The sequence below is a fragment of the Macaca nemestrina genome, chromosome 13, assembly GCF_043159975.1.
Source record: "Macaca nemestrina isolate mMacNem1 chromosome 13, mMacNem.hap1, whole genome shotgun sequence".
Taxonomy (NCBI): domain Eukaryota; kingdom Metazoa; phylum Chordata; class Mammalia; order Primates; family Cercopithecidae; genus Macaca; species Macaca nemestrina.
The window spans coordinates 36,981,287-37,007,289 of NC_092137.1; the positions used below are offsets into that span (position 1 = coordinate 36,981,287).

Genomic DNA, 26,003 nt, shown 5'->3' on the forward strand with positions numbered 1-26,003 from the left:
AACAAGCAGTTCAGAGAGGAAACCCAAAAGGCTAACACACTATGGAAGAGATGTTTAAATTCAGTCATAATCAGAGAAATGCAAATTAATATAAGTAGGAGATACAACTTTAAACGTATCAGACTAGCAAGAAGTAGAATGCTAGATAATGCCAAGTGTTAGCAGCAATATGGGATCACATACTGAAATGGGAACATAGACCAGAGCAGTCATTCTGGAAAGCAATGTGCCGTACTTAGTCAAATCAAGTGTATACACAGCCAACAAACCAGCAATTCCAATATTTAGTAATATGTCAAAGAAAATCTCAAATGGTTAAAAGTAATGGATTTAATATATATGAAACACCACAGCTGGATCTTTTAAAAAAGAGAGGAAAATGGTACAATTTGATTTTTATAAATAAAAAACGTGCAGAAAAACAATAATATTTCATAAAGATACTTTTTTTAAAAAAAGGGAAATAAATATGAGAGGAATGGAGATAAAAATGGATAAGTAAATTAAACAGAAGGACCATGTCCAGACCAAACAATGTCTAACTAGGAGAACTTAATTCTGTGTACCTGAGTTCAAAATAACATTATCAAAAATACATAATGACTTTATATTTAAGAATGCAGAGACCAGGCATGGTGGCTCACGCCTGTAATCCCAGCACTTTGGGAGGCCAAGGCAGGCAGATCATGAGGTCAGGAGTTTAAGATCAGCCTGGCTAACATAATGAAACCCCATCTCTACTAAAAATACAAAAAATTAGCTGGGTGTGGTGGCATGCGCCTGTAATCCCAGCTACTCAGGAGGTTGAGGCAGGAGAATTGCTTGAGGCAAGAGAATTACTTGAACTGGGAGGCAGAGGTTGCAGTGAGCCAAGATCGCACCACCACACTCCAGCCCGGGTGACAGTGCAAGACTCTGTCTTAAAAAAAAAAAAAAAAAAAAAAAAGAATGCAGAAGTAAAAATCCTAAATAAAATATTAACAAAGCAAATACAGCAGTATATCAAAAGAAAAATACTGCAGAACCAACTTTATTTCATTAGTTGGTTAAATGAGAAAAAACACACATTATCTTAGATGCGAAAAATCAATTCACAAAATTCAACATCTATTAGTGTTAACATCTCTCAGAAAACTCGAAACATTTTTAACATGCCACATAGTAATTCCTAGAAAACAATAAATACTACACTTTTACACACTTTTCATGTACCTTTAAAATAAACTTTTTTTTTTAAGGAAAAACCCTGTAGCATGACCATCATGATACAAAGCTCTAGAGTTAATAGCCAGTACTATTAAAAGAGAGGTATAAATACCGGAAAATACTAGAAAAAGAGAGGTATAAATACCGGAAATATTTCCAGTTCATTTTTTTCTACCTAAAACATCCAAACGTGAGAAAGAAAAAAAAAGAGAGGAAGAATGAAGTATTTCTGCAAGGTGACCAAACGACTTTGCACACAGAAGCAGCTTTCCCATGTGTTGGAAATAACCAGTTAGAGACAAAATGGAAAAAAGATCCCACTCACACTAGTAATAAAACTTATAAATTCTTTACTTTATTCCTAGGTATTTAAGTATAGGATGTCTCTCTACTTAAGGAATTAAGAAAAATCCTGTTTGAGAAGACTTGAAATGTAAACATCCCAATTATTACCAAAGTAAACGCAAGTTCAGTAAAGATCCCACGTGTGTGTGTGTATACACAAAATCTGATATACACTAAATTGTTAATAGAATTTATCTCTAAACAGTAGGTTTGTAAAAAGGAATGGAGAGAGGCTGGGGTACTTTCCACTTTATATGTTTCTGTGCATCCTGTGTTTTTGTATATACATGTATTCTTATTTTCAATAAATCATTTCTTCTAATGTAAAATTTAGACAGCTTCTAAAAATCTAAATTTAACTCAATTCCAAATAAGAACTAAAACTGTTTTTTTTGTAAAAAAGTTGATAGTTACTAGTCAATGATCCATGTTCCAAATCTTTCCCTAATTTACATTATACCAAACTTACAAAAACTTTTTTTTTTTTTTTTTGAGACGGATTCTAGCTCTGTCACCCAGGCTAGAGTGCAGTGGCACAATTTTGGCTCACTGCAACCTCTACCTCCCAGGTTCAAGCGATTCTCCTGCCTCAGCCTCCAGAGTAGCTCGGACTACAGGTGCATGCCACCACATCCGGCCAATTTTTTTGTATTTTTAGTAGAGACAGGGTTTCACCATGTTAGCCAGGAAGGTCTCCATCTCCCGAATTCGTGATCCGAGCGCCTGGGCCTCCCAAAGTGCTGGGATTACAGGCGTGAGTCACCACGCCCGGCCACAAAAACATTTTTTAAAAAGTCAATGTAAATAAATTCCTTAACTAGGAAGGATAAGTTTTAGTAAAACAAACCTTTACTAAAAACTACCTGAATTTCAACTATCAATATTCACTTCCTGCTAAAAATATACAAAATTAAATTGAAATGTCAGTTTTTATTCAAACAGTCTGAAAACAAAAGACACCACAAAGTATATACTATAAAATGCTAGATATATGTAAAAATATTCAAAATAAATTAAATCATTTAACCACTAAGTATATTAAATCTCAAGAACCTACAAATTCCTACCTTTATTACCAAAAAAACCCAGTGAATATAACCTAATTTTTCTTGATAACTTGGGAACATATATATTATTTTTATATATTTTATAAATATATATATAATCACTGAACTGTGTTCTACAAAATTCAATGTAGAACTATGTTCTACAAAAATTCAATGTCCTTTGACAGAGAAAGTACTGAGTGGCAGTTGGGAAATTCCTACTCCTGGTTCTCTCACAAATATATGCAACCTTATTAAAGTTACTTAACCTTTCTGAGCAACCTCAGTTCCCTCAACTACAAATTAAAGAGTTTAACATTCTGTGATGATATGGAACTAAAGATGACATGTGGAAGACTAAGTACTGATCCCAATATAATAAGTATTTTTTTTTTAATTTCTATTTATTTATTTGCATTCTGCTTATTTGTCTCCTTTTCATGGGACATGAAGGGTATGCAGTTAAAGTAACATCTTCCAAGGCAGCATTACTTTGGCTAATTTTTAAAAAATTAATTATTAAATCAAAAACAAAATAACCATCTTCCAAAACATTTCCCCTCGTCCTGTAGAATGATCATCCTCTCCTCTACAGTTACCAGTGTACTCTATTTTTTTTTTTATGACAGAATCTTACTCTGTCGCCCAGGCTGTAGTAAAGTGATGTGATCTGGGCTCACTGCAACCTCCGCCTCCCGGATTCAAGTGATTCTCCTGCCTCGGCCTCCTAAGTAGCTGGGATTACAGGCATGTGCCACCACACCCAGCTAATTTTTGTATTTTAGCAGAGACGGGTTTCACCATGTTGGCCAGGTTGGTCTCGAACTCCTGACCTCAGGTGATCCGCCTACCTCGGCCTCTCAAAGTGCTGGGATTACAGGCATGATCCACTGCATCCAGACAGTTACCAGTGTATTCTGATCAGCCAAAATGTGTCATCTATTTTTTTTACCTGCATTATTAGCCAAGAAATTTGGACTTCAATGTTAAATTTGGCCACTTGTTAATTTGGACACAATTTTAACATCAGTAACAACACATACTGTGATAGGTATTGGAGATAATTGTTTTTAAAGGTACGGAGGAAGTTGCTAAAGAGATGAGATTGCCTGTGCTGTTGACTGCTATATCCCCAATTCCTAGAACAGTTACTTGCATGTAGTAGACGCTCAACAAATATTTGTTAAATTGACTGAACAGATTCGTAAGAAGCAAGTAAAAAACAGTATAAGGTAGCACACCCTAAGTGCCAAATAACAAAACAAGTACTAAAAAAGAAACATCACTAAAAGCTGAGGGTATCCAAAAATCTTAGTGTTGGAAATGGGACTTGAGCTAAATTTGAATAAAGAATATATAAATCTACAAGGTGGTAGAAGGACATTCCAGAATCAACCTTTTGAGCAATGACAAAAAAAGCAGGTATGATTTATGTACAAAGCAAGCTAACACTATTTTGGTTTAGAAAAAGTACAGTCATGTGTTGAACAACGACATTTCAGTCAATGATGAACCACATATACATGATGGTAGTCCCATAACCATAACCATAAGGTTATACCTTCTCTACGTTTAGGGCCTGGATATGTTTAGATACACAAATATTCGTCATTGTATTATATCTGCCTACAGTATTCCATATAGTAACATGCTATACAGGTTTGCAGGCTAGGAGCAATAGGCTATGCCATATAGCCTAGGTATGTAGCAGGCTATACCATCTAGGGTTGTGTAAGTACACTCTACGATGTTCACACAAAAATGAAATTGTCTCATTATGTATTTCTCAGAACATACCCCGTTGTTAAGTAATTCATGACTGTGCTCTAATATCTAGGAAATATAAACAGTCTAATCATGGACAGATTTAAAACCTATAACAGGCAAAAATAAAAAATAAAAAGAATGTGTTGAACAAATCAATTTTTAGAAGCTTGGGAGGCAATACTATGTAAACTACTTTGGCCAAGGGAGAAACCAGAAGTGAAATATTAGGGAAGACTTCCACTTCAGTCACCCCGTTATGAGGTGATGAGGTAACCATGGAAGAAGTAGTATTAGTAATTAAATGATCAAAAATGGATTTTAAACTACATATTTTACAAAACTAACACATGGCTAGAAGAGTGACTACAAGAAAGTGAAAGGTTGAGTGAAAGCTGAGGCTAGGTTTCTAGAAAGGGTAAACTGGGGGCTAGATCTGAGGAAAAGGGCCAACTAGGTTTGGGAAAAGGATTTTAGAAAGGATGTCATCCAGATGAAGACATCAGCAAAAACTGGACATGTAAAATTTTAACTGCAAAAAAGTATCAAGACTAATTAGAGAGATAATTTTGTAAATTATCCAAAGAAAAGTAATTAGGTAGAGTGGGAGGACTTCAGTCAAAGAGTAACTGCTGAAAAAAATATGTAATTTGGTAATCAATTATCTGAATAGAGGATCAGAAGCAAGAACACAAGAGATTGAGAAATGAGTAACCAAAAACAGAAAAAGAGAAAGACAGCAAAGGAACAGAGAGAAAGATGAGACTAGTAAAAAACTGAAGGTAGTAAATGTGGTTGTTTAGAGAAATTCAGAGAAATTCAGAGGAGAATGAGGGATAGGATGGCAGTACTAACAGATAAGGGAGCTGAGAAAGGGGTTTCTTTTGTTGTTACTGGTCAGTTGGGTGTTTTTTTTTTGTTTGTTTGTTTTTTTGTTTTTTTTTTTTTGAGACTGAGTATCACTCTATCACCCAGGCTGGAGTGCAGTGGCATAATCTTGGCTCACTACAACCTCCGTCTCTCAAGTTCAAGTAATTCTCCTGCCTCAGCCTCCTGAGTAGCTGGGATAACAGGCACGCACCACCACGCCCAGCTAATGTTTGTATTTTTAGTAGAGATGAGGTTTCAACGTGTTGGCCAGGCTGGTCTCGAACTCCTGACCTCAGGTGATCTACCTGCTTTGGCCTCCCAAAGTGCTAGGATTACAGGAGTGGTTTTGAATTAGGGAAAACTAAAATGGCATGGCAAAGTGGAGATGACCATTGGCATAATGGACTCAAGTCTGTCCAAGGTTAAGAATTACTGCTTGATTATATGTTCCATGTGAGCTGAGATCATATCTGCCTCTTCTCTATGGTATCCCCAGTGCCTAGGAGAATGCCAGATTTCAGGAAGTGTCTAATGCCCCAACCAAAAACCTTGATGAAAAAGCATAGAGTTTTTTAAATTCCACAATGACACATTTTATATGAAGCTTTGGCAACTCTGGAACTTGCGTATTTTAGCCTTTTTGTGTTTGTTCTCACTTACTTGGCTAGCTATAAGCATCTGAAAAGCTAAATCTAAGTTTTTTGAGAGGAAGCAGGCTCAAAGATAAGATTACAGGGTTTCAGTCTAAGTTCCAGATAATTGAGGCATTTATATTATTTATTTTAAAAAGCAGAGTTTGAAAAATTTAAATATCATAAGACATTGGTAATGTAACATATAAACAAAATCAGAAAAGGAAAATGCAAAGTAATGATAACTAGATATTTAAAATAAGATTTATCTACAAGGAAAAAATATTCAATTAGTTCTCAATTTAGAAGGAATAAGACACTTGTAAAAAATATGAAGGCACAGGCTTTAGAAAAGGAAAAAACTGTTACAGGGCCCTGCTGATAACAAAAACTTTTTAGGATGTTATGCCAAAGACATTTCCTGGCAGTCAGTGATTAACACACAAGGGGTGTGGAAGGAGACAACACTATACTCATAACCACCAAACTCAAGCGCAATTTGCTACAACTAGCATCAAGTAGCAATTATGAAGCCTGTGGCATCCCTGAAATGACCTCTGTCAAAATGATTTGGTATGGCCCAGGCAATGCTTTATACAATAAAATGCAGACACTATTTGCACTAAAAAGCTCTTTCCAGTGGAAGTCGTAAGGCAAGCAGCAAAAGGGACAGATACACTGCTCCCCTAAAACCAACATATACTGTATATTCATTAAATTTGTGACAAACATGGTAAATATCAAAGATGTCTGAAACACAGGTACTGCCCTTAAGGACACGATTTAGCTGACAGACAAGATATACATATATAGACACGTTAATACATATTGAGTAACAGTGTAACCTAATATATGATTCATTCACTTAAGAACCACTTGTTAGGCAGCTACTATGTGCCAGTCACTCTATCGGCCTTAGAGAAATAAAAACGCCCTTAGGTGACTCAGAGTCTACTGAGGAAACAAATATACCAAGTATGAGATAGGACAGGGGTTCCCAACCCCTGGGCCACACGGACCGATATGGGTCCATGGCCTGTTAGGAACTGGGTGGCACAGGAGGAGGTGAGCAGCAGGCAAGCCAGCATTACCGCCTGAGCTCCGCCTGCTAGAAGATCAGAGGCAACATTAGATTCTCACAGGAGCGCCTGTGCAAAGGATCTAGGTTGTGCGGCCCTCCTTCCAAGATTCTAACACCTGACGATGTGAGGTGGAACAATTTCATCCCAAAAATACACACACACACACACACACACACACACAATTGTGGCTTATTCAAGAATGACAATACAAAACTTGAATTAGTATTCTAATTTTAAGAAACAAAAATGTGAAGGGTGGGTAGGCCTGTCTTACACTGGGAAAGGACTATACATCTATATACTGTTAACCTAAAACAAATTGTTTAAGATACTATTTTAACATCTTTTCCGATTAACTGATCAACCACCAGTTTGGATGGTGCTGGATAACAATGCTTCTGCTTTATAATATAAGCTGTTAAGGAAGCACGAAGCTTCCTTGTGCCTGGAAGTCAGACAGGTTTCCCAGAATTAATGGAATATTGAAAGATGATTAGAAATTCACTAGGCAAACAAGGGAGAAGAAAACATTCCAGCCCTGCACAGTGACCCTGAAGCATGAGAGGAAAAAAAAAAGTCAAAATATCTCCTTCTACTTACCATGCCCAGACCCATCACTCAGCCTTTTTCTATAGCAAATTATTTAACCTTTCTTCCCAAATTTCTCACCTATCCATTTGGGAATGATTAATATCTACCACACACAGTTTTACAAAGATTAAAATAGATTGTAGATGTAAAGCGCTTAAAACTATACCTGGCACACAGAAAATGTCAATAAATGAAATTATTATTAATGTTGGCAGATGAAGAACAGAAAGAAGAAACAACAGATAAAGTACTGGATTGAATTACTAGGGCCATGGATACCTTCTTCCCCGGATGACTCTACTTTTCAAGTTCAGCAAGTGCAATGACCCAGATCACAGGCTCCTCCCTGTTTCCTCCTTTCAGCTTTACACCAATCCACATTCCTCAGGAGCAGGTTTTGGTTGTGCCTATAAATTAAGCTCTTTTGCTCACTGGTTAACCTTCTCATTTAGGAAGTTCAAACAAAAAAAACAACAAATCCCAGAATGGGCTGTAATTTTCCGTCAGGTGAAATTGGTATCACCATTGTGGAATTTGACATGGTGTTTATTTCTCCTAACTAGATATACTGGTATTGGATCTGATTTCTCTCACATTTAAATGAATGCTAATGAAACCTGTATGTTCAGTAATGAAACATTCCCCCTGGTCCTTTCCTTGAATCTTTCTGGTGGTGATGCTTATTTGCCACACCCAAAATACCTATTTCACCCATCCTTATTCAATACTTCCCCAGCTCACCTTAATTCCAGGGTTCCTACTCCCTTATTTTTCTGTCCATCTCATCTACAAAACAAAATACCTAATGCTTCTGTCTTCTGCCACACTGCTTCCAGTCAATTCTATAATAAATTTTCCTTCTTACATATCAATGTTTTATAATATTCCATTATCTTATTCAGATAAGGTTTTTTTGTTTTTTGTTTTTTTTTGAGACGGCATCTTGCTCTGTCACCCAGGCTGGAGTGCAGTGGCACAATCTCGGCTCACTGCAAGCTCCACCTCCCGGGTTTATGCCATTATCCTGCCTCAGCCTCCCAAGTAGCTGGGACTACAGGCGCCCGCCACTATGCCCAGCTAATTTTTTGTATTTTTAGTAGAAACGGGGTTTCACGTGTTAGCCGGGATGGTCTCGATCTCCTGACCTCATGATCTGCCTGCCTCGGCCTCCCAAAGTGCTGGGATTACAGGCGTGAGCCACCGTGCCCGGCCAAGGTACTTTATTTTTTAACAAAAAGAGACTTAATGCTGCATAAGAGCAAATACACAGCTGACATATTGCTGCGGGAAGTCAGGGACCCCAAAAGGAGGGACCAGTTGAAGCCGCGGCAGAAGAACATAAATTGTGAAGATTTCATGGACATTTATTAGTTCCCCAAATTAATACTTTCATAATTTCTTACGCCTGTCTTTACTGCAGTCTCTGAATATAAATTGTGAAGCTTTCATGGACACTTATCACTTCCCCAATCAATACCCTTGTGATTTCCTATGCCTGTCTTTAATCTCTTAATCCCGTCATCTTCTTCATAAACTAAGGAGGATGAATGTAGCCTCAGGACCCTGTGAGGATTGTGTCAACTGCACAAATTGTTTGTAGAGCATGTGTGTTTGAACAATATGAAATCTGGGCATCTTGAAAAAAGAACAGGATAACAGCGATGTTCAGGGAACGAGAGAGGTAACTTTGAACTGGCTGCTTCCAAAAGCAAATAGGAGAAATATCGCTGAATTCTTTTTCTCAGCAAGGAACATCCCTGAGAAAGAGAATGCGCCCTGAAGGTAGGCTTACAGATGGCCCCTTTAAGACATGCTGTCTTTTATGGTGGAAGCCCAAGGGATGAAATAAGCCCCGGTCTCCTGTAGCGCTCCCGCCTAATAAATTTTGGACAGACTGGTTGTCTGCTCTCAAACCCTGTTTCCTGATAAGATGTTATCAACGACAGTGCGTGCCTGAAACTTCATTAGCAATTTAAATTTCGCCTCATCCGGTGGTCCGGTGATCTCGCCCTGCCTCCATTTGCCTTGTGATATCTTATTACCTTGTGAAGTGTGTGATCTCTGTAACCCACACCCTATTCATGCACTCCTTCCCCTTTTGAAAATCGCTAATAAAAACTTGCTGGTTTTATGGCTTGGGGAACATCACGGATCCTGCCGACATGTGATGTCTTCCCCGGACACCCAGCTTTAAATTTCTCTCTCTTGTGCTCTTTCCATTTACTTCTCAAACCAGCCGAGACACTTAGGAAATAAAAAAGAACCCACGTTAAACATCGGGAGCGGGTTCTCCCGATAACATATTATTCTGTTCTACCACAGCATATGTAAAACAGCCTAAAAATAGACTAATAACCAGATGTAGTGGGTCAAGACTGTAATCCCAGCTACTCTGGAGGCTGACGCAGGAGGATCAACTGAGCCAGGAGTGTGAGGCTGCAGTGAACTATCAGTATGCCTATGAACAGTTACCGCACTTCAGCCTGGGCAGCATAGCAACAGAGACCCAGTCTCTTTAAAATAAAAATTAAAAACAAACTAAAAATCAAATTTTTAGGTTAATCGAATAACATAAAATTTAAAATGACCTAAAAATCAAATCAAAGTGCCTGATCTTTGATGTATCAAAGATCACAATATTTGACATATGATCAATAAACACAAACTATATTAAAATGTATATACAGAACTTAGTTAAGCTACCCTTGGAGCAAGCTAAAAAAGCTCCAAATTTGGCTGGGCGTGGTGGCTCACGCCTGTAATCCCAGCACTTTGGGAGACTGAGGCACATGGATCACTTGAGGCCAGGAGTTCAAGACCAGCCTGGCCAACATGGTGAAACCTCCCCGCCACGTCTCTACTAAAAATAGAAAAAATTAATTAGGTGTGGTGATGGACACCTGTAATCCCAGCTACTTGGAAGGCTGAGGCAGGAGAATTGCTTGAACCCAGTAGGCAGAGGTTGCAGCGAGTCGAGATTGCACCATTGCGCTCCAGCCTGGGCGACAGAGTAAGACCCTGTCTCGACCAGGGGAAAAAAAAAACAAAAAAAAAGCTCCAAATTTGCAGATTTTTTAAGATGAAGTAAGGATTTTATTTCAGTAAACCCTACACAAAAATAAAATTATTTAAAGAAATGAGAGAACTACATTTTTTTTTTTTTGAGACAGAGTTTCACTCTTGTTGCCCAAGCTAGAGTGCAATGGTGTGATCTCGGCTCACTGCAACCTCTGCTTCCTGGGTTCAAGCGATCCTCCCTGCCTCAGCCTCCCAAATAACTGGGATTGCAGGCACACACCATGACGCCCAGCTAATTTTTTGTATTTTTAGTAGAAACGGGGTTTCACCATGTTAGCTGGGCTGGTCTCAAATTCCTGACTTCAGGTGGTCTGCCCGCATTGGCCTCCCACAGTGGTGGGATTAAAGGCATAAGCCACGGCGCCCGGCCCAAGAACATTGTTAAACACTTCTGAGAAACACAAATTGTTAGACTTTCCTGAACCCCTTACTATACTGTTTCACTAAATTATTTTACTTGAAAAAAAACTTCAAATAATAAGTGATAAGAATTTAAATTATGACAGCTATTCAAACCATACTTAATCATCTAAATATTAAAATTCACTTGGCTCCTTCAGGTCAGAAGCAGCTACACAGAGTGAAGGACCAACAAAAGGAGAGGATATGGTATAGGGAGCAACGCCCCGTCCTGGCTACTAGGACTCCTGGGTTCTAAACTAAGACTAAACCAATTCACAGAGTGAACTGAGAAAAGTCACTTCCTTTCTCTAGCCCTAACTGATGAAACGGGGGATGAGATTACTTAAATTCTAAGGTCCTTCTGAGGTAAAATATTCTTAGTCTAATGAAGAAAGAAAATCGAGAGGGAGGAGGGCAGTGCACATGTGTGCATATGTGCATGTGCATGTGTGTGTATCCCTGCCAGCCCTAGGATTCTACAAGTGCCGAAATGAAAAATAAAGATAAGACATCCTTGCAGAGTTAAGAACAGGTTAATGTGTGCAGTTTCTCCTCTGCCTCTGCTCTTTCCACCCCTCTCCTCCCTTCTTCTGTCTCTTCCCCACTTCTAACCCCTTCCTCAATTTCTCTCTTGCCTCGAGCTTCTCTCCTGAACTCCAAATCTGTCTTGATTACTACATCCAGTCCTTAATGTCTACAAGCTATCACCACTTACTTTTGCCATCTCTAGCCTGTCCCCTACTTCCAACACACAATTCATTGTCCTTAAACCACTACAGATTGAGTACCCCTTATATGAAATGCTTGGGACCAGAAGTGTTTTGGATTTCAGATTTTTGAATATTTGCATATACCTAATGAGGTGTCTTGGGGCCCAAGTCTAAACACAAAATTCATTTATGTTTCATATATACCCTATACACACAGTTTAAAGGTAATTTTATTTTTCCCTCCAGGATACTAAATTCTGTTGTGCACCTGCTTTTTGACTGCAACCTGCCACATCAGGTCAGGTATGGATTTTTCCACTTATGACACCATGTCAACATTCAAAAAGTTTTAGATTTGGAAGCATTTTGAATTTAGGGTTTTTGGATTAGGGATGCTCAACCTGTACTTAGAGGACAAAGAGAATGTAAGTAACTACTATGATAAATGGATCACTGAAACTGGTTCTTGGCTTCTACGGACTTATATAAATAATAAATCTAATGCCTTCTGTCCATAGAAATCTCAACCAACAAAAAAGCAAACCACTTATTGGACACCCATCATATATCACATATTTTACATACTTTATCTTTTTTAAACCTTACAGTGATCCTGCTTAGTAGGGAAATTGTCACCCACATTTTACAAAAATGAGGCCTAGAAAAATTGTAAACTGAAAGTGACAGAGATGTCTGACTCTGACACCCATACTTTCCACTATCCAGTTTATGATGGTCAATAGATTGTTCTGTCAAATTGGCCACAAGGCAAGAAACTCCAGAGATCCAAGGACAACTTTATTTCTAATGGCCCAGAATTGAAACCTGGATGCTACACACATTAGTAAATCAAAAGTACAGCTGACATCAGGGAGACAGCAGGCTGGCAAAGGGAACTCTATCCAGATTATCTGAACTTTCAAACACCATTTAAAGACTGCATAGCAAAGGGTTTTGTTTGTTTTAAACTCTGCTTCAGTTACCAAGGTTTTGGAGAAAAACTGTAGGTCTCCCTTCAAAAAAAAGTAGATTTTTTTTTTTTTTTTTACCATTCAAAAAAACATAGATTCAGAAATAAAGTTCAGGACTAAATAGGCACATCTCTTCATAAAGAAGTGCTGTCAATATTATTTCTCCCCCAAAAATTTGTAGGGCCATACTTATTCGTCAGATTTTGAGAGTAAAATAAGAGAATTCAGTTTCCAGTTACGGTGCCCGACAGCAATTCTTCCACTGAACACAGCCAAAAATTCTGGACAAAATATTTTCACAATTTTCTTAAAAGCAACACAAAAATAGCAAGGAATTATCTGGCCAAAATAAAAGGGAAAATGGGAACCCTGTGAGGTAAGGGAACAAAAAGCCATTTTTGCCCTTAGGATATTGGACAATCAGAACAAACAGCCAGGACCCAAGGAGCAAAAATCAAACACCCCACTCCTCCAGAGTGTACACTCTAATAGGTGATATACCTCACATTTAGCTAGGACCCTAAAGGGCTTGTCTTCAAAGCAAAGATGAAACAGAAGTATATTGGCCCTCAAATGTATTCACAATCAAAACTCACATCAGCTAGGTGGCCCAAACATCTAAAGTAATGCCTTTACTTTAAAGTGATTCTGGGCGGGGCGCAGTGGCTCATGTCTGTTATCCCAGCATTTTGGGAGGCCGACGCGGGCAGATCACTTGAGGCCAGTGGTTCAAGACCAGCCTGGCAAACATGGCAAAACCTCGTCTCTACTAAAAATACAAAAATTAGACAGGTGTGGTGGTGCACACCTGTAATTCCAGCCACTCTGGAGGCTGAGGCAAGAGAACTGCTTGAACCTGGAAGGCAGAGGTTGCAGTGAGCCAAGATCAAACCACTGCACTCCAGCCTGGGTGGCAGTAAGACTGTCTCAAAAAAAAAAAAAAAAAAAAAAAAAAAAACCTTTCTGAAGAAGGTACCTTTATTTGAGAGCTCAGATTAGTCTCATAGTTTTTCTTTTTCTTCTTTTTGAGATAAAGTCTCTGTCGCCCAGGCTGGATTGCAGTAGTGCAATCTCGGCTCACTGCAACCTCTGCCTCCTGGGTTCAGGTAATTCTCCTGCCTCAGCCTCCTGAGTAGCTGGGATTACAGGTACCCACCACCACCCCCAGCTAATTTTTATATTTTTAGTAGAGACAGGGTTTCACCACGTTGGCCAAGCTGGTCTCGAACTCCAGACCTCAGGTGATCCGCCTGCCTCAGCCTCCCAAAGTGCTGGTATTACAGGCATGACCCACTGTGCCTGTCCAGTCTCACAGTTTTTCAAGGACAGTAGACAGCACACGAAGATAAACTAAGGATACAAGGGAACAAGCCATCATGAGCAAGAACCAGCAGAAATAACAGACCACACAAAGGCACCTCTAAGACCTCAGATAAAAGAAGTGCAGAGACACTAACTAAAAAATAACTACTTACTACATTTAAAGAATTAAAGATGACATTGAAAACATCTGCAGAGAACAGAACAATAATTTTTTAAGAAATGACTGAGCAGATTTGAAAAGAAACCAAAATGAACTTCAACAATAACCAAAACTAAAAATTCAGTGGATGGTTTTAACAGATTAGACTCAACTGAAGAGAAAAGTAATGGACTGGAAGATAAGTCATTTACAGACTGGAAAATAAGTCAGAATAAATTATCAAGAATAAAGCATGGAAAGATAAAAAGTCGGAAAATACAGTGCAGATAATGGAGAAGCCATAAGATCATGTAATCAAACACCCAAAAGGAGAAGAAAGGAAAATGCAATCAAGGACAAACCTAACAAGACAGCAAGTGAGAAATGTGCAGAACTAATGAGAAGCCAATCCACAAATTCAAGGAGTCTAACGAAGTCCCAAACAAAATAAAAAGAAATCTATGCTGGGAGTGGTGGCTCATGCCTGTAATCCCAACACTTGGGAGCCTGAAGCGGGCAGATCACGAGGTCAGGAGACCGAGACCATCCTGGCTGACACAGTGAAACCCCATCTCCACTAAAAATACAAAAAATTAGCTGGGCGTGGTGGCGCATGCCTGTAATCCCAGCTACTCAGGAGGCTGAGGCAGGAGAATCGCTTGAATCTGGGAGGTGGTGGTTGCAGTGAGTCGAGATCGTGCCACTGCACTCCAGCCTGGACAACACAGCTAGATTCCATCCCCCCAAAAAAAAGAAAAAAAGAAATCTATACTGTGACACATCATAATGAAACTACAGAACACCAAAGACAGAGAAAATCTCAAATGTAACCAATAAAATAAGCTGGAAAGCAGTAAAACACAGTAGCATCTTTATGTCTGTTATTTAAAAAAATAAATAAATAAGCATCAATGTGGCTCTGCTTACCTCAGAAGGTTATACAGATTAAATGATACAGTGTATCTGAAAGGGCTTTAAAGAAAACTGTAAAGAGTGCTGGCTGTGACAGTACATATACTCAGATTGGAACAATACAGATGATTAGCCTGGCCCCTAGACAAAAAATATGAAAAAATAAAACTGTAAAGATATCTGGAGATGTAAGTTACAGCTTGTACAAAACCTATTTCATTCTTGGTCATTCAGCCTCTCTCTGAACCTCACTTTACCTCATTGACCTGATTATTTCCAAAGTTCATTCTAGCTCAAAGATTACTCTGTCAGTACATCTCAGTCAGAAGGAGGTGATTCAAATTATAATATTCTACTGCCTAAAAATAAAATGCTAGCTATCATCAGAAAGAACAATGGAAAAAGAAATTATATCCCAAATTCTATAAAAAGCCAACCATATATGGAATACTAATAGAAGTGTTGAAATCACCAAACTTTTATAGATATGTAAAAACAGAAAAAACAACTAAAGCAGTGGTTCTCAACCCTTGCTGCCTACTGGGGAGCTCAAAAAATACTAATGCTAGGGGTCCTCATTCCTAAGATTTTGATTTAATTGATTTGGGGTACAGTCCAGGGCATTGGTATTTTTAAGTGTTCCCTCTGATTATTCTAATATTATAGCTAAGGTTGAGAAACACTGAACTGAAGAGACATATAATAGGATATGTTTTAAAAGATTAAAGCCTCTATAACCTTTCTAAAATATAAAGATTATGAAATTATCAAGAATATGAGTAGAATGAAAAACGAACCTGCTGACAAAATTATACCATACCACAATGGGGCTCGCCTCCTCCAAATGTAAAGGAAGTGGTTTAAAGAGCCAAATAAAGTGTAGGATTCATTTTATAATGTGGTTAGTAAATTTACACAATTTGTTACCCATGATGTAATGCAAAGTTAAGATAAACACATTCAGAAAAGTTTATATGAATTCCAAGGTAACAGATACCTACAAGGTTATTAAGGAAAGCAAATACTCTTGAAGCATATCCTCAATGTTCTGAGGCTGACACTGAAGGCAAGCATTCACTCCCATTAAATATCTTTTAGTCCCAGAATATTATACTGCATGGCCTCAGGATGGCACTTGTATGCTCTAGCCTCAGAAAAATTCATGACTGAAGATTATGCTTTTCTCTGGGGATGAGGAGATAACCGAGAGCAAAAGTTTAGCATCATGCATCTGCAACCATTTATTTATTAAGCACTTACTTTATGTTATGTACCATGCCTCTGCTAAGTACTTTAAATTATCTTAATTTAATTCTCACAAGGTAATTTGTTTTTTTGTTTTTTTGTTTTTGTTTTTTTTTTGAGACGGAGTCTCGCTGTGTCTCCCAGGCTGGAGTGCAGTGGCGTGATCTCGGCTCACTGCAAGCTCCGCCTCCCGGGTTCACGCCATTCTCCCACCTCAGCCTCCCAAGTAGCTGAGACTACAGGCGCCCGCCACCACGCCCGGCTAGTTTTTTGTATTTTTGGTAGAGACGGGGTTTCACCATGTTAGCCAGGATAGTCTCGATCTCCTGACCTTGTGATCCACCCGCCTCAGCCTCCCAAAGTGCTGGGATTACAGGCTTGAGCCACCGCACCCGGCCGGTAATTTGTTATCCTCATCTTACACATGAGGAAACTAAGGCTCTGAGAGATCAGAATCATGGCAAATATGTATTTTAGGCGTAAAATACAATAGTAAGTTTTAAAGCAAGAATTTTAAGCCCAGGTCTCTGCCATGTTGCCTTTTGTGATAATTATAAATAATAGTCACAATAATAAAGACAAACTCATTTTAAGTATTTATGTTTTCCATTAAAAAGCTCAGTAAATCTTCTCAGCTGTCCCATGAGGCTGCTCATTCTCTCTATATACATATATTTTTGTTTGTTTGTTTGATTGATTTGTTTTGAGACAGAGCCTCACTCTGGCACCCAGGCTAGAGTGCAGAGGCGCAATCATAACGCACTGCAGCCTTGATCTCCAGGGCTCAAGCAATCCTCGCACCTCAGCCTCACAAGCAGCTGGGACCACAGACGCATGCCAACGCACCCAGCTAATTTTCTGAATTTTTTGTAGAGATGGGGCTTCACCATGTTGCCCAGGCAGCACTATTTTTTTTTTTTTTTTCTGAGACAGGGTCTCCTTCTGTTGCCCAGGCTGGAGTGCAGTGGAGTGATCATGACTCACGGCAGCTTCAACCTCCCAGGCCCAAGCAATCCTCCCACCTCAGACTCCCAAGTAGCTGGGACTACAGGTGAACACCATCACACCCAGCTAATTTTTAAAAATTCTTTTTCTGGAGATGGTGTTTTGCCATGTTGCCCTGGCTGGTCTTGAACCCCTAGGCTCAAGTGATCCTCCTGCCTCAGCCTCCCAAAGTACTGGGATTACAGGTTTTGAGCCACTGTGCCTGGCCCTCTAAATACTGTTGAGTCATCTTTGACTCCTCTTTTTCTCAAACCCCACATTCTACCCTTTAGCACATCTTGTTGGCTCTACCTTCAAAAATGTATCAAAATATATATTCACATATCTTATCACCACCACCTTAGTTCATCTTCTGCCTGGATTTATTAAAGTAGCCTCCTAACTAGTCCCCCTGCTGCTTCTACTTATTTTCCCTCCAAGTCTATTCTGAATCCTTACAAGGGGTCCCTTTTAAAGATGGTTTCACTCCTTTGCTTAAAACATTCCACTAGCTGCTCATCTTGTGGAGGTATAAAGCCAAAGTCCTTACAATGGGCAAGACTCTGTCTGACACAACTTCTTCCATTACTACCTGTTTGACATGACTTCTTCCATTCTCTTCCTCTACTTTAGCCACTTTTACCTCCTTGATATTCCTTAAATATTCCAAGCATGCTCCCTTCCCCCAGCTGTTCCTTCTGTCTAGAAAGCTCTTTCCTCACCTTAGATATCACCTTTAAAGGTCTTAGCTCGAATGGCATCTTATCAGTGAATCCTTTCTTCCCCATTCCACCCTCTGAAACCCTCATATTTTCCTTCCCAACATTCTATGTATTTATTTATCACTGTCTGTCTGCCTCAACAATTTAAGCCTCATAAGGGCAAGATCTGTATTTTTGTTGTTGTATCTCCAGTGTCTAGAACAAGGCCTGGCATGAAGTAGACGCTTGAAAAATATGTGGGGAGTGAAAATACAAATTATTAATGCCAAAACCCAGAAAATACAAATTATTAATGCCAAAACTCCAGCATACAGCCTCCACACTAAATGCCCTAAGCTACTCAATCTTGCCACCTTTTCCATACAACTCTAACACTTCCAGGTAAATATCAGGGCCTCTCCTATACCACACACCACACACATACCAAAATCTAGAGCCAACATTGTTTATTTTTTATTTACTTGCCTGCTTTCTCATAAGTCAGAGATTTTCAAATACTGAGCCTTAGGTTCTCATGACCTCATAAAGTTCTTTCCTCTTGCTACTATTCTCCCCATTCACTGCTAGCTCTTCTCTCCTTCACCTTTTTTTTTTTTTTTTTTTGAGATGGAGTCTTACTCTGTCACCAGGCTGGAGTGCAGTGGTGCGAGCTCGGCTCACTGCAACCTCCAACTTGCTGGTTCAAGTGATTCTCCTGCCTCAGCCTCCAAGACACACCACCACACTCAGCTAATTTTTGTATTTTTAGTAGAGACAAGGTTTCACCATGTTGGCCAGGATGGTCTCGATCTCTTGACCTCGTGATTCACCTGCCTCGGCCTCCCAAAGTGCTGGGATTACAGGTGTGAGCCACCGCGCCCGGCCTCTCCTTCACTATCCTAAAGAAATTAGCCTTCTCCCCAAATGATAAACACTCTGATTCTTCTACAAGTTATATCATACTAATAACTAGACTGCATGTTTCTTTGAGGTCATCTAGCACAACACCTCACGTACAGAAATTTTTCTCAAATATTATTAGTATTCCTTCTCCAATTCCTTTCACAAATGTAAAGCTCACTAATAATCTTAATCATTCTTTTTTCCCCCCATGAACTGACGCCTAATCTCAACTGGATGTGAGGAGGGGAGCATTACCAAAAATAAAAGAATTTCTCAACTAAGATGGGCAAGAGTGAAATAAACGACAAATAAATAGGTTTTTTGCTAAAACGTGGCTGTTTCCTTACTCCTAAGATCTGAAGGAGGGAGGAAGCGGTAAGGGCAGGCCAGGTAGATGAGAGCTGGGATTGCCTTTCACAACTCTTCCCTGGCAACCTGAAAGAGCAGGACTGACAGGTTCTTGAAGGGGCAAATTTGACTTAATCGTAAAGGTATTTGTGTTGACTCTGGTGTTAATGGCTTAGGAAGAGATTTAAAAAATTAAAAGGAAGACACCAACTGATTCGTATTTCATCACAATGCATTCAACTATTTTACTTCCTATTGTGTCTCTAAGAACATTCCAGTAGCAAAAGAAAAATAAAGAAGATTCAAAGTAATGACGGTCAAGAAATAATTTTTTTTCCAATTACACTAATAAGGGGGGACAAAGACCAGAGATTACTGCAAACTCTTCCCCTCAAAATATATCATACTCATTCTGTTAGGAAAATGACACATTTTTAAAGTTTCTCTGTGGAAGCTTAATTTAATTTGAGCACAAAACAAAAGATAATGTTAAAAAAAGTAGTGTCCTTGGAGGGCACAGTGGCTCACGCCTGTAATACCAGCACTTTGGGAGGCTGAGGCGGGCAGATCACTGAGGTCAGTAGTTCAAGACCAACCTGGCCAACATTGTGAAACTCCGTCTCTATAAAACACAAAAATTAGCCAGGCATGGTGGCACATGCCTGTGATCCCAGCTACTTGGGAGGCTGAGGCAGAAGAATTGCTTAAACCTGGGAGGCGGAGGTTGCAGTGAGCCAAGACTGCGCCACTGCACACCAGCCTGGGCAACAGAGCGAGACCCTCTCTCCAATAAAAGGAAAAAAAAAAAAACAGGAGTCTCTTTAATATGATAAGCACCCATGGGAAAGCTATCTGAAATTAATAAACATTTGCCACAAACAATTGTTTGTGGATGTGTGCATAAAAATTGAAGATCAACTACAGCTGCTGGTAAATTGAAAAGTTAAGGGGGGGCGAGGATGGGTTGGAATTCTCCAACTTCTACAGGTAGAAAGGTAAGTATTGTTTTCTGGTGTGGCTTTTTTTTTTTTTTTTTTTTTTTACCAAATTAGTGTGACTTATCTTCCATTCCCAAAACTGGAAAAGAAATTAAATTTTAAGTAGCTAATACAAAAATCATTCCCCACAACCGCACATTAAACTTTGCCTTTAACATTTCCTTGAAGCCTGAAATCCACGCCTTTCTAGAAGGTACTGCTAATAAAGATCAATCTGTAAGTATTCAAATTTGTTGGAAACTACATAGACAAGGTCAAAGACTTGCAAATATCAGATATACTAGATCGACTAAATACTACAGCAACGTAACAGTAGGGATGAAAAAGTTGCCAAATAATATAAACATATAACTACAGACTTACAAAGAATCATAGGAACAACCGGCCACTCCCTAACTTCATTCAACTGCTCATTTGTCATCTCTCAGAGGCCTACCCTGACCACCCCATCTAAAATAGCTGCCCCTATCACACTCTATTCCTGAACTCTGACTTATTTCTTCCTCACAGCAGTTGCCACTATAAGCCATTATATTCTATAGGCGCATTTGCTCGACCGTTTGCCTCTCCACTAAAACATAAACTCCATGAGGGCAGAAGCTTGGTCGGTTTTTTAAAATCACAGGGCCTAGACACATAGCTGGCACTCAACACACAGGTGCTGAATAAATAAATGATAAAACTGAAACCCAGAGAGGTTAAAGGATTTCCTCAAGGTCACAGAGCTAGCAACAAACACAGCCCTTATTATAACCTTGTCTGCTATAGACCTGTGTGTTCGCTCTTTCCATAGCCACTTCCACTACATCACAGAGCCTGTTCCAGCACATGATTCTATTTAACAGATTTCTCCTCTTCTTTTTTTTTTTTAAGTGCCAAAGAAAATACATGTTACCAAAAAAAGTGACACACTGGGTAGCATTTTAAACTCAAGTGTTTCGCCAACTAAAACTATACTCAAATTTCATAAGTATACAGGCTTAGCCCGTAAAACAGAAAGGCACAACTATTCATAGTTCTTTAGGTTCCTTTTGAAATTGGTGTGTATGCCCTGGAAGTTTTAAGAAGAACCACTGAAAACCTATTCACCAATTCTGAATGGCCTGTAAAGTATCAGCCGCACTTTCATTCTTTTCAGAGCCCACAAAATCTCCTCCCTGGATATACTTTATCTTGTAGATTATGCAAGGCAATGTAACTAACTTCAAAGCCCCTTTAGTTCCTTTTAAAGTACAAGAAAATCTCCCAAAACACTGAACATAAAATTAACCCGTGGGAAGTTTCAGATTCTGAGAACAGGAACCATCTCTTAACCATTCTCTCTGACTGCAATCATGTAGGTCCTTCGTTTAAAATGCATTAATTGGAAATACCTAAAAGAAACGTGGGAAGGGGCCGGGGGATCGCAAGAAAGTGGGGAAGAGACATTCACATATATAAAAAAGGGAGCTGATATATGAATAACACTTTTGCCCAACGTCAACTTCTCGCCTCGAGTCAAGGCCTCACTGACACAACTTCTGTTGTCTTCTTGATCACCTTCCTTGAAGAAGAGAGGGGCCAAGGCCGGCACGTTCTGCGGAGACTGTCTCTAGACCTAGGATGGGGCACACCAGGACAGCGGACGATTTGCGCCGCGTCTCTCAAAACTACTGCCAGCCCAATTAGTAAACCGAGAGGGAAGCCCTGAGATGCAGGATGGCCAGAGAGTTGAAATGAGCCTGGGAGTTAAAGAGTGGGATGGTGCGGACGAACAGGCGTGGGAAGGGTAAACAACGCACCAGGAGCGAGAGTGAGAACAGGGTCGAGATGGGGTCAGTGAAAGGCAAAAGGCGAAGAGAAGGGGACTGGGCTCCGGGTGGGATGGGCGGCAGCAAAGGGGGAGGGGACGCGAATAGGCTGGGGGAGGGGGAGAAGGGTCCGGGGCGGGGCGGAAGGGAGCAAAGAGGCGGGATGAAGACGGCCAGGCCGGGAGGGTCTTTACCTGCAGCTCCGCCCGCTCCACCTCCCACTGGGCTCTCTCCACCTCGAAGCGGGCCCACTCGTGCTGCAGGAAGTGCAGGATCCCCGGGAGACTGTACTGGGCTCGGGCCGCCCCCGCCGCAGCCGCAGCCGCAGCCGCCCCGTCGCCGGCCGCGGCAGCCTCCGCCAGAGGCCCGAGCCCCTTGGCACCGCCGGCGCCCGGGTGGTTGTTGCTGAAGAAAACGCCGGGACCCGCCTGCTCGTCCATGGCGGCTGCAGATACCCGGGAAGCTGCCCCGGCGCCCAGCAGCGGAGGCAACAGCGGCGGCAAGCAGCGCCTCCTCCTCCCTCCGCCGCTCCCGCCCACACCCCAGTCAGCAGGGAGCAGCCGCCTGGGCGCGGGGGCCGGCCGAGCCCGTGACGGGCCGGGAAATGGGTCAACTGCGGCGCGCTGGCGGCCCGGGGCTTGCCGGGAAATGTAGTCGCGGGGCGGAGCGCGGGCGACCGCGGCCCGGGCGGCCTGTAGGGCTGCGCCTCAGCTTGGGCGTGGCCTCGGGCCCGCCCCGCCCCGGCTCGCCGCGGAGGGGGCCGGCTGGGCGAGGAGCGCGGGTTTCCTCTGGGGCCAGCTGGGCGCGGGCTGGCAGCTCTCCAGCCTTCTTCGCACGCGGAAGTTCGCGGGCGGCGCTCCCTGTTGCATTCACACACACACACACACGGAAGTTATCACGCCAAGATACCAGCTCGAGCTGCACATCTTTTAAGGCTTCCTGGCCGTTCTGTGAAGAAACAGGCTCAAAGCGAGCTACCCGGTGCGGGCGCTGGACGGGGGTTCTCCCTCCAGCTGCCCTGCGTGCTCTCGCTTGGGCTCAGTCTTTGGAGTTTCTCTCACCCTAGACGCTCCTCCATTCTGCCAATCTGCGGGTCGCTGTCGCTCCTGCCTTTCTTTTCTGACTGGAGGGGCTCAAACCTGTTGCCTGACCCGTTTTCATTTCTAAGGAACGCCAATCATCTCTCTAAGACAACGCCGCAGCTTTCTACTGCTGCTTCCAAATTGTGATTTGTTGACAGCCCATCTGAAAAAACGGCTCCGTTGAAGTTTCTTTCCCTTTGCAGTCCTCCTGCAGTAAATCCTGTAAAAGTTTTAGCATCCAATAACAGATACTGTTTTTTTTGTCTCATTTTTCCTATCTTACTCCCGCTCATTTTTACTCCACTTAATTGAACAAATATTTTTATTATCAGTTATCTCCCGCGCTGGGAATATTAAGATAAATGACGTCGTTTCTGTAATCAGAGATTGGCATATAATCAAATATCACAAGGCCTTAGTAGCTACACCCCCTTGAAAAAGCAAGTTCCCTTTCTGCTCCCTAGCGCGGTCTTAGATATCCTGGCTCCGCTCCTTTTTCTCTTGTCCTGTTCCCAGTTTCACGATTCACTTGCCAACTGGCAACAGCATCCGCCTACCAAAGGTACACCAAAGTCCTTTCCTTTTAAGTGACTCCCTGTAAATATTTTCCTTCTCCGAAGTCTGATAACATGTCACTATAAATTCACACTACAACAGTGGCAGAAAGGAAGGCCCCTGAAAACAATTTAACAAATGCAAATAAAATTAAGCACTTATTTTGTCACCCTAACAAGTTACCGAATTCTTACGTTTTGTAGGACGTACTTCTGGGCTATCAGACTTGATGGCCATGAAAAAATGTAAAGATCTAGGCTGCTGAGTGACATGTCAGGGAAAGATATCCTGTCCCTGTCCTCTGTCCCCTCCCCCCTTTCGCATGGCTACTTGCAGAAAGGACAGGAAACACATTGTGTCTGCTCTGGTTGCAAATAAAGATGGAGAACTCTCTTCTCTCGGTTAATGTTTCTGCTTTATGAATTCCTTCTTTATTATCATCAAAGATTGATCCAGGCCTGGCCAAATTCCCTGTGCCATAACTTATTTTGGCTGTCGGCGTCCTTTGAGATACAGCCCAGTCTTCTCATTAATAGTTCAAGGAACTAAATTCCAAAAAAAATGAGACTTGTCAACAATGAGGCCTTGAGTGAGACATGTCCGAAAATTCCTTTAAGTCAATTCATAGCAGACCACAAAATGTAATTAAACTTATAGATAATCTGGACTACCACACATATACAAAAACTATTTTAATTCATAGTTCAGCTTTATTACTCACAATACCTCTTTTTGCTTTACGAGAACTCATTTACATTTTGGCCGGGCGCCATGACTCAAGCCTGTAATCCCAGCACTTTGGGAGGCTGAGGCGGTAGATCACTGGAGCCCAGGAGTTGTGGGCAGGAGGCAGGAGAATAGGGTCTGGAGGCAGGGAACATAAAGTAGATTCACGCTGACTTCCTAGAACTGAATCAAATGGAAACACTTCAGCTATAACAGGAAATATACTCTCCATTTACATAGGGCACACACCAAGTAAATGTCGTTGTAACTTTACTTCATCCTCTTTATTTAAATAGGGCGTACACCAAGTAACCAATGGAAACCTCTAGAGAGTATTCAAACCCCAGAAAATTCTGTAACGGGGCTCTTGAGCCCCTATGCTCGGGCCTGCCCCCACCCTGTGGAGCCTACTTTCATTTTCAACAAATCTGTTTTTGTTGTTTCATTCTTTCCTTGCTTTGTTTGTGCGTTTTTTCCAATTCTTTGTTCAATATTTCAATAACCTGGACACCCTCCACCGGTAACAGTTGGAGACCAGCCTGGCCAACACGGCAAAACCCGTCTCTACTAAGAATACAAAAATTAGCCAGGTGTGGTGGCACATGCCTGTAGTCCCAGCTACTTGGGAGGCTGAGGTATGATAATTGCTTGAACCCGGGAGGCGGAAGTTGCTGTGAGCCGAGATCATGACACTGCACTCCAGCCTAGGCAATACAGCGAGACTGATTAAAAAAAAAAAAACTATAGGAGTATGAATACCATACTTTTAACTGGGCCTGGCGCGGTGCTCATGCCTATAATCCTAGCACTTTGGAAGGCTGAAGCGGGTGGATTGGATTGCCTTAGCTCAGGAGTTCAAGACCAGCCTGGGCAACACTGCGAAACCCCGTCTCTACTAAAATGCAAAAAAAAATCAGCCGGGCATGGCTAATTTAAAAAAAAATTATAGCTTGCGCCTATAATCCCAGCTCAATTCTCTCATTGTTTAATATGGGAACAATAGGCACCAAATAAAGTTGCTGTAAAGTTAAATGAGAGAAAAAAAGTAAATCCCCTCTCATAGTGCCTACTATACGGTGTATTAGTTCACAAGAGTAACTGAAACAAAATATGTGAAGGAAACAGAACCTGTTAAAATCTAGGGGCTCAATAATTGTTCTCTCCTTTCCCCTATTCAGAACTTTAAATTAGTTAAAATAATCTTTAAAAAACAAAAAAAGGGCCGGGTGCGGTGACTCATGCCTGTAATCCCAGCACTTCGGGAGGCCGTGATTCGTGGGCGAATCACGAGGTCAGGATAACGAGACCAGACTGGCCAACATGGTGAAATTCCGTGTCTACTAAAAATACAAAAAACTAGCTGGGCATGGTGGCAGGCGCCTGTAATCCCAGCTACTTGGGAGGCTGAGGCAGGAGAATCACTTGAACCCGGGAGGAGGAGGTTGCAGTGAGCCAAGATTCTGCCACTGCACTCCAGACTGGGCGACAGAGGGAGACTCCGCCTTAAAAAAAAAAAAAAGAAAGAAAAAAAAAAAAACAGCCCAGATGGCGGTGGCTCACGCCTTTGATCCCAGCACTTATGGAGGCAGAGGTGGGTGGA

General features: G+C 41.1%; 1 protein-coding gene across 5 annotated transcripts in view; it reads right to left on the reverse strand.

Moving 5' to 3' along the window:
• LOC105464844 (striatin) overlaps nucleotides 1–22,559 on the reverse strand; it is a 129,126-nt gene extending 106,567 nt beyond the window's left edge. For 4 of the 5 annotated variants that reach the window (XR_011611617.1, XR_011611616.1, XM_071076515.1 and 1 more), the window contains exon 1: nucleotides 22,235–22,559. Coding sequence is in view for 3 of the 5 variants with exons in the window: in XM_071076515.1 (XP_070932616.1) it covers nucleotides 22,235–22,480 (246 nt within the window). In the remaining 2 variants the exon portion in view is untranslated. The remainder of the gene's footprint in view (nucleotides 1–22,234) is intronic. The other variant, XM_071076514.1, reaches the window with a different exon arrangement.
• Between the last annotated feature and the right edge of the window lie 3,444 nt (nucleotides 22,560–26,003).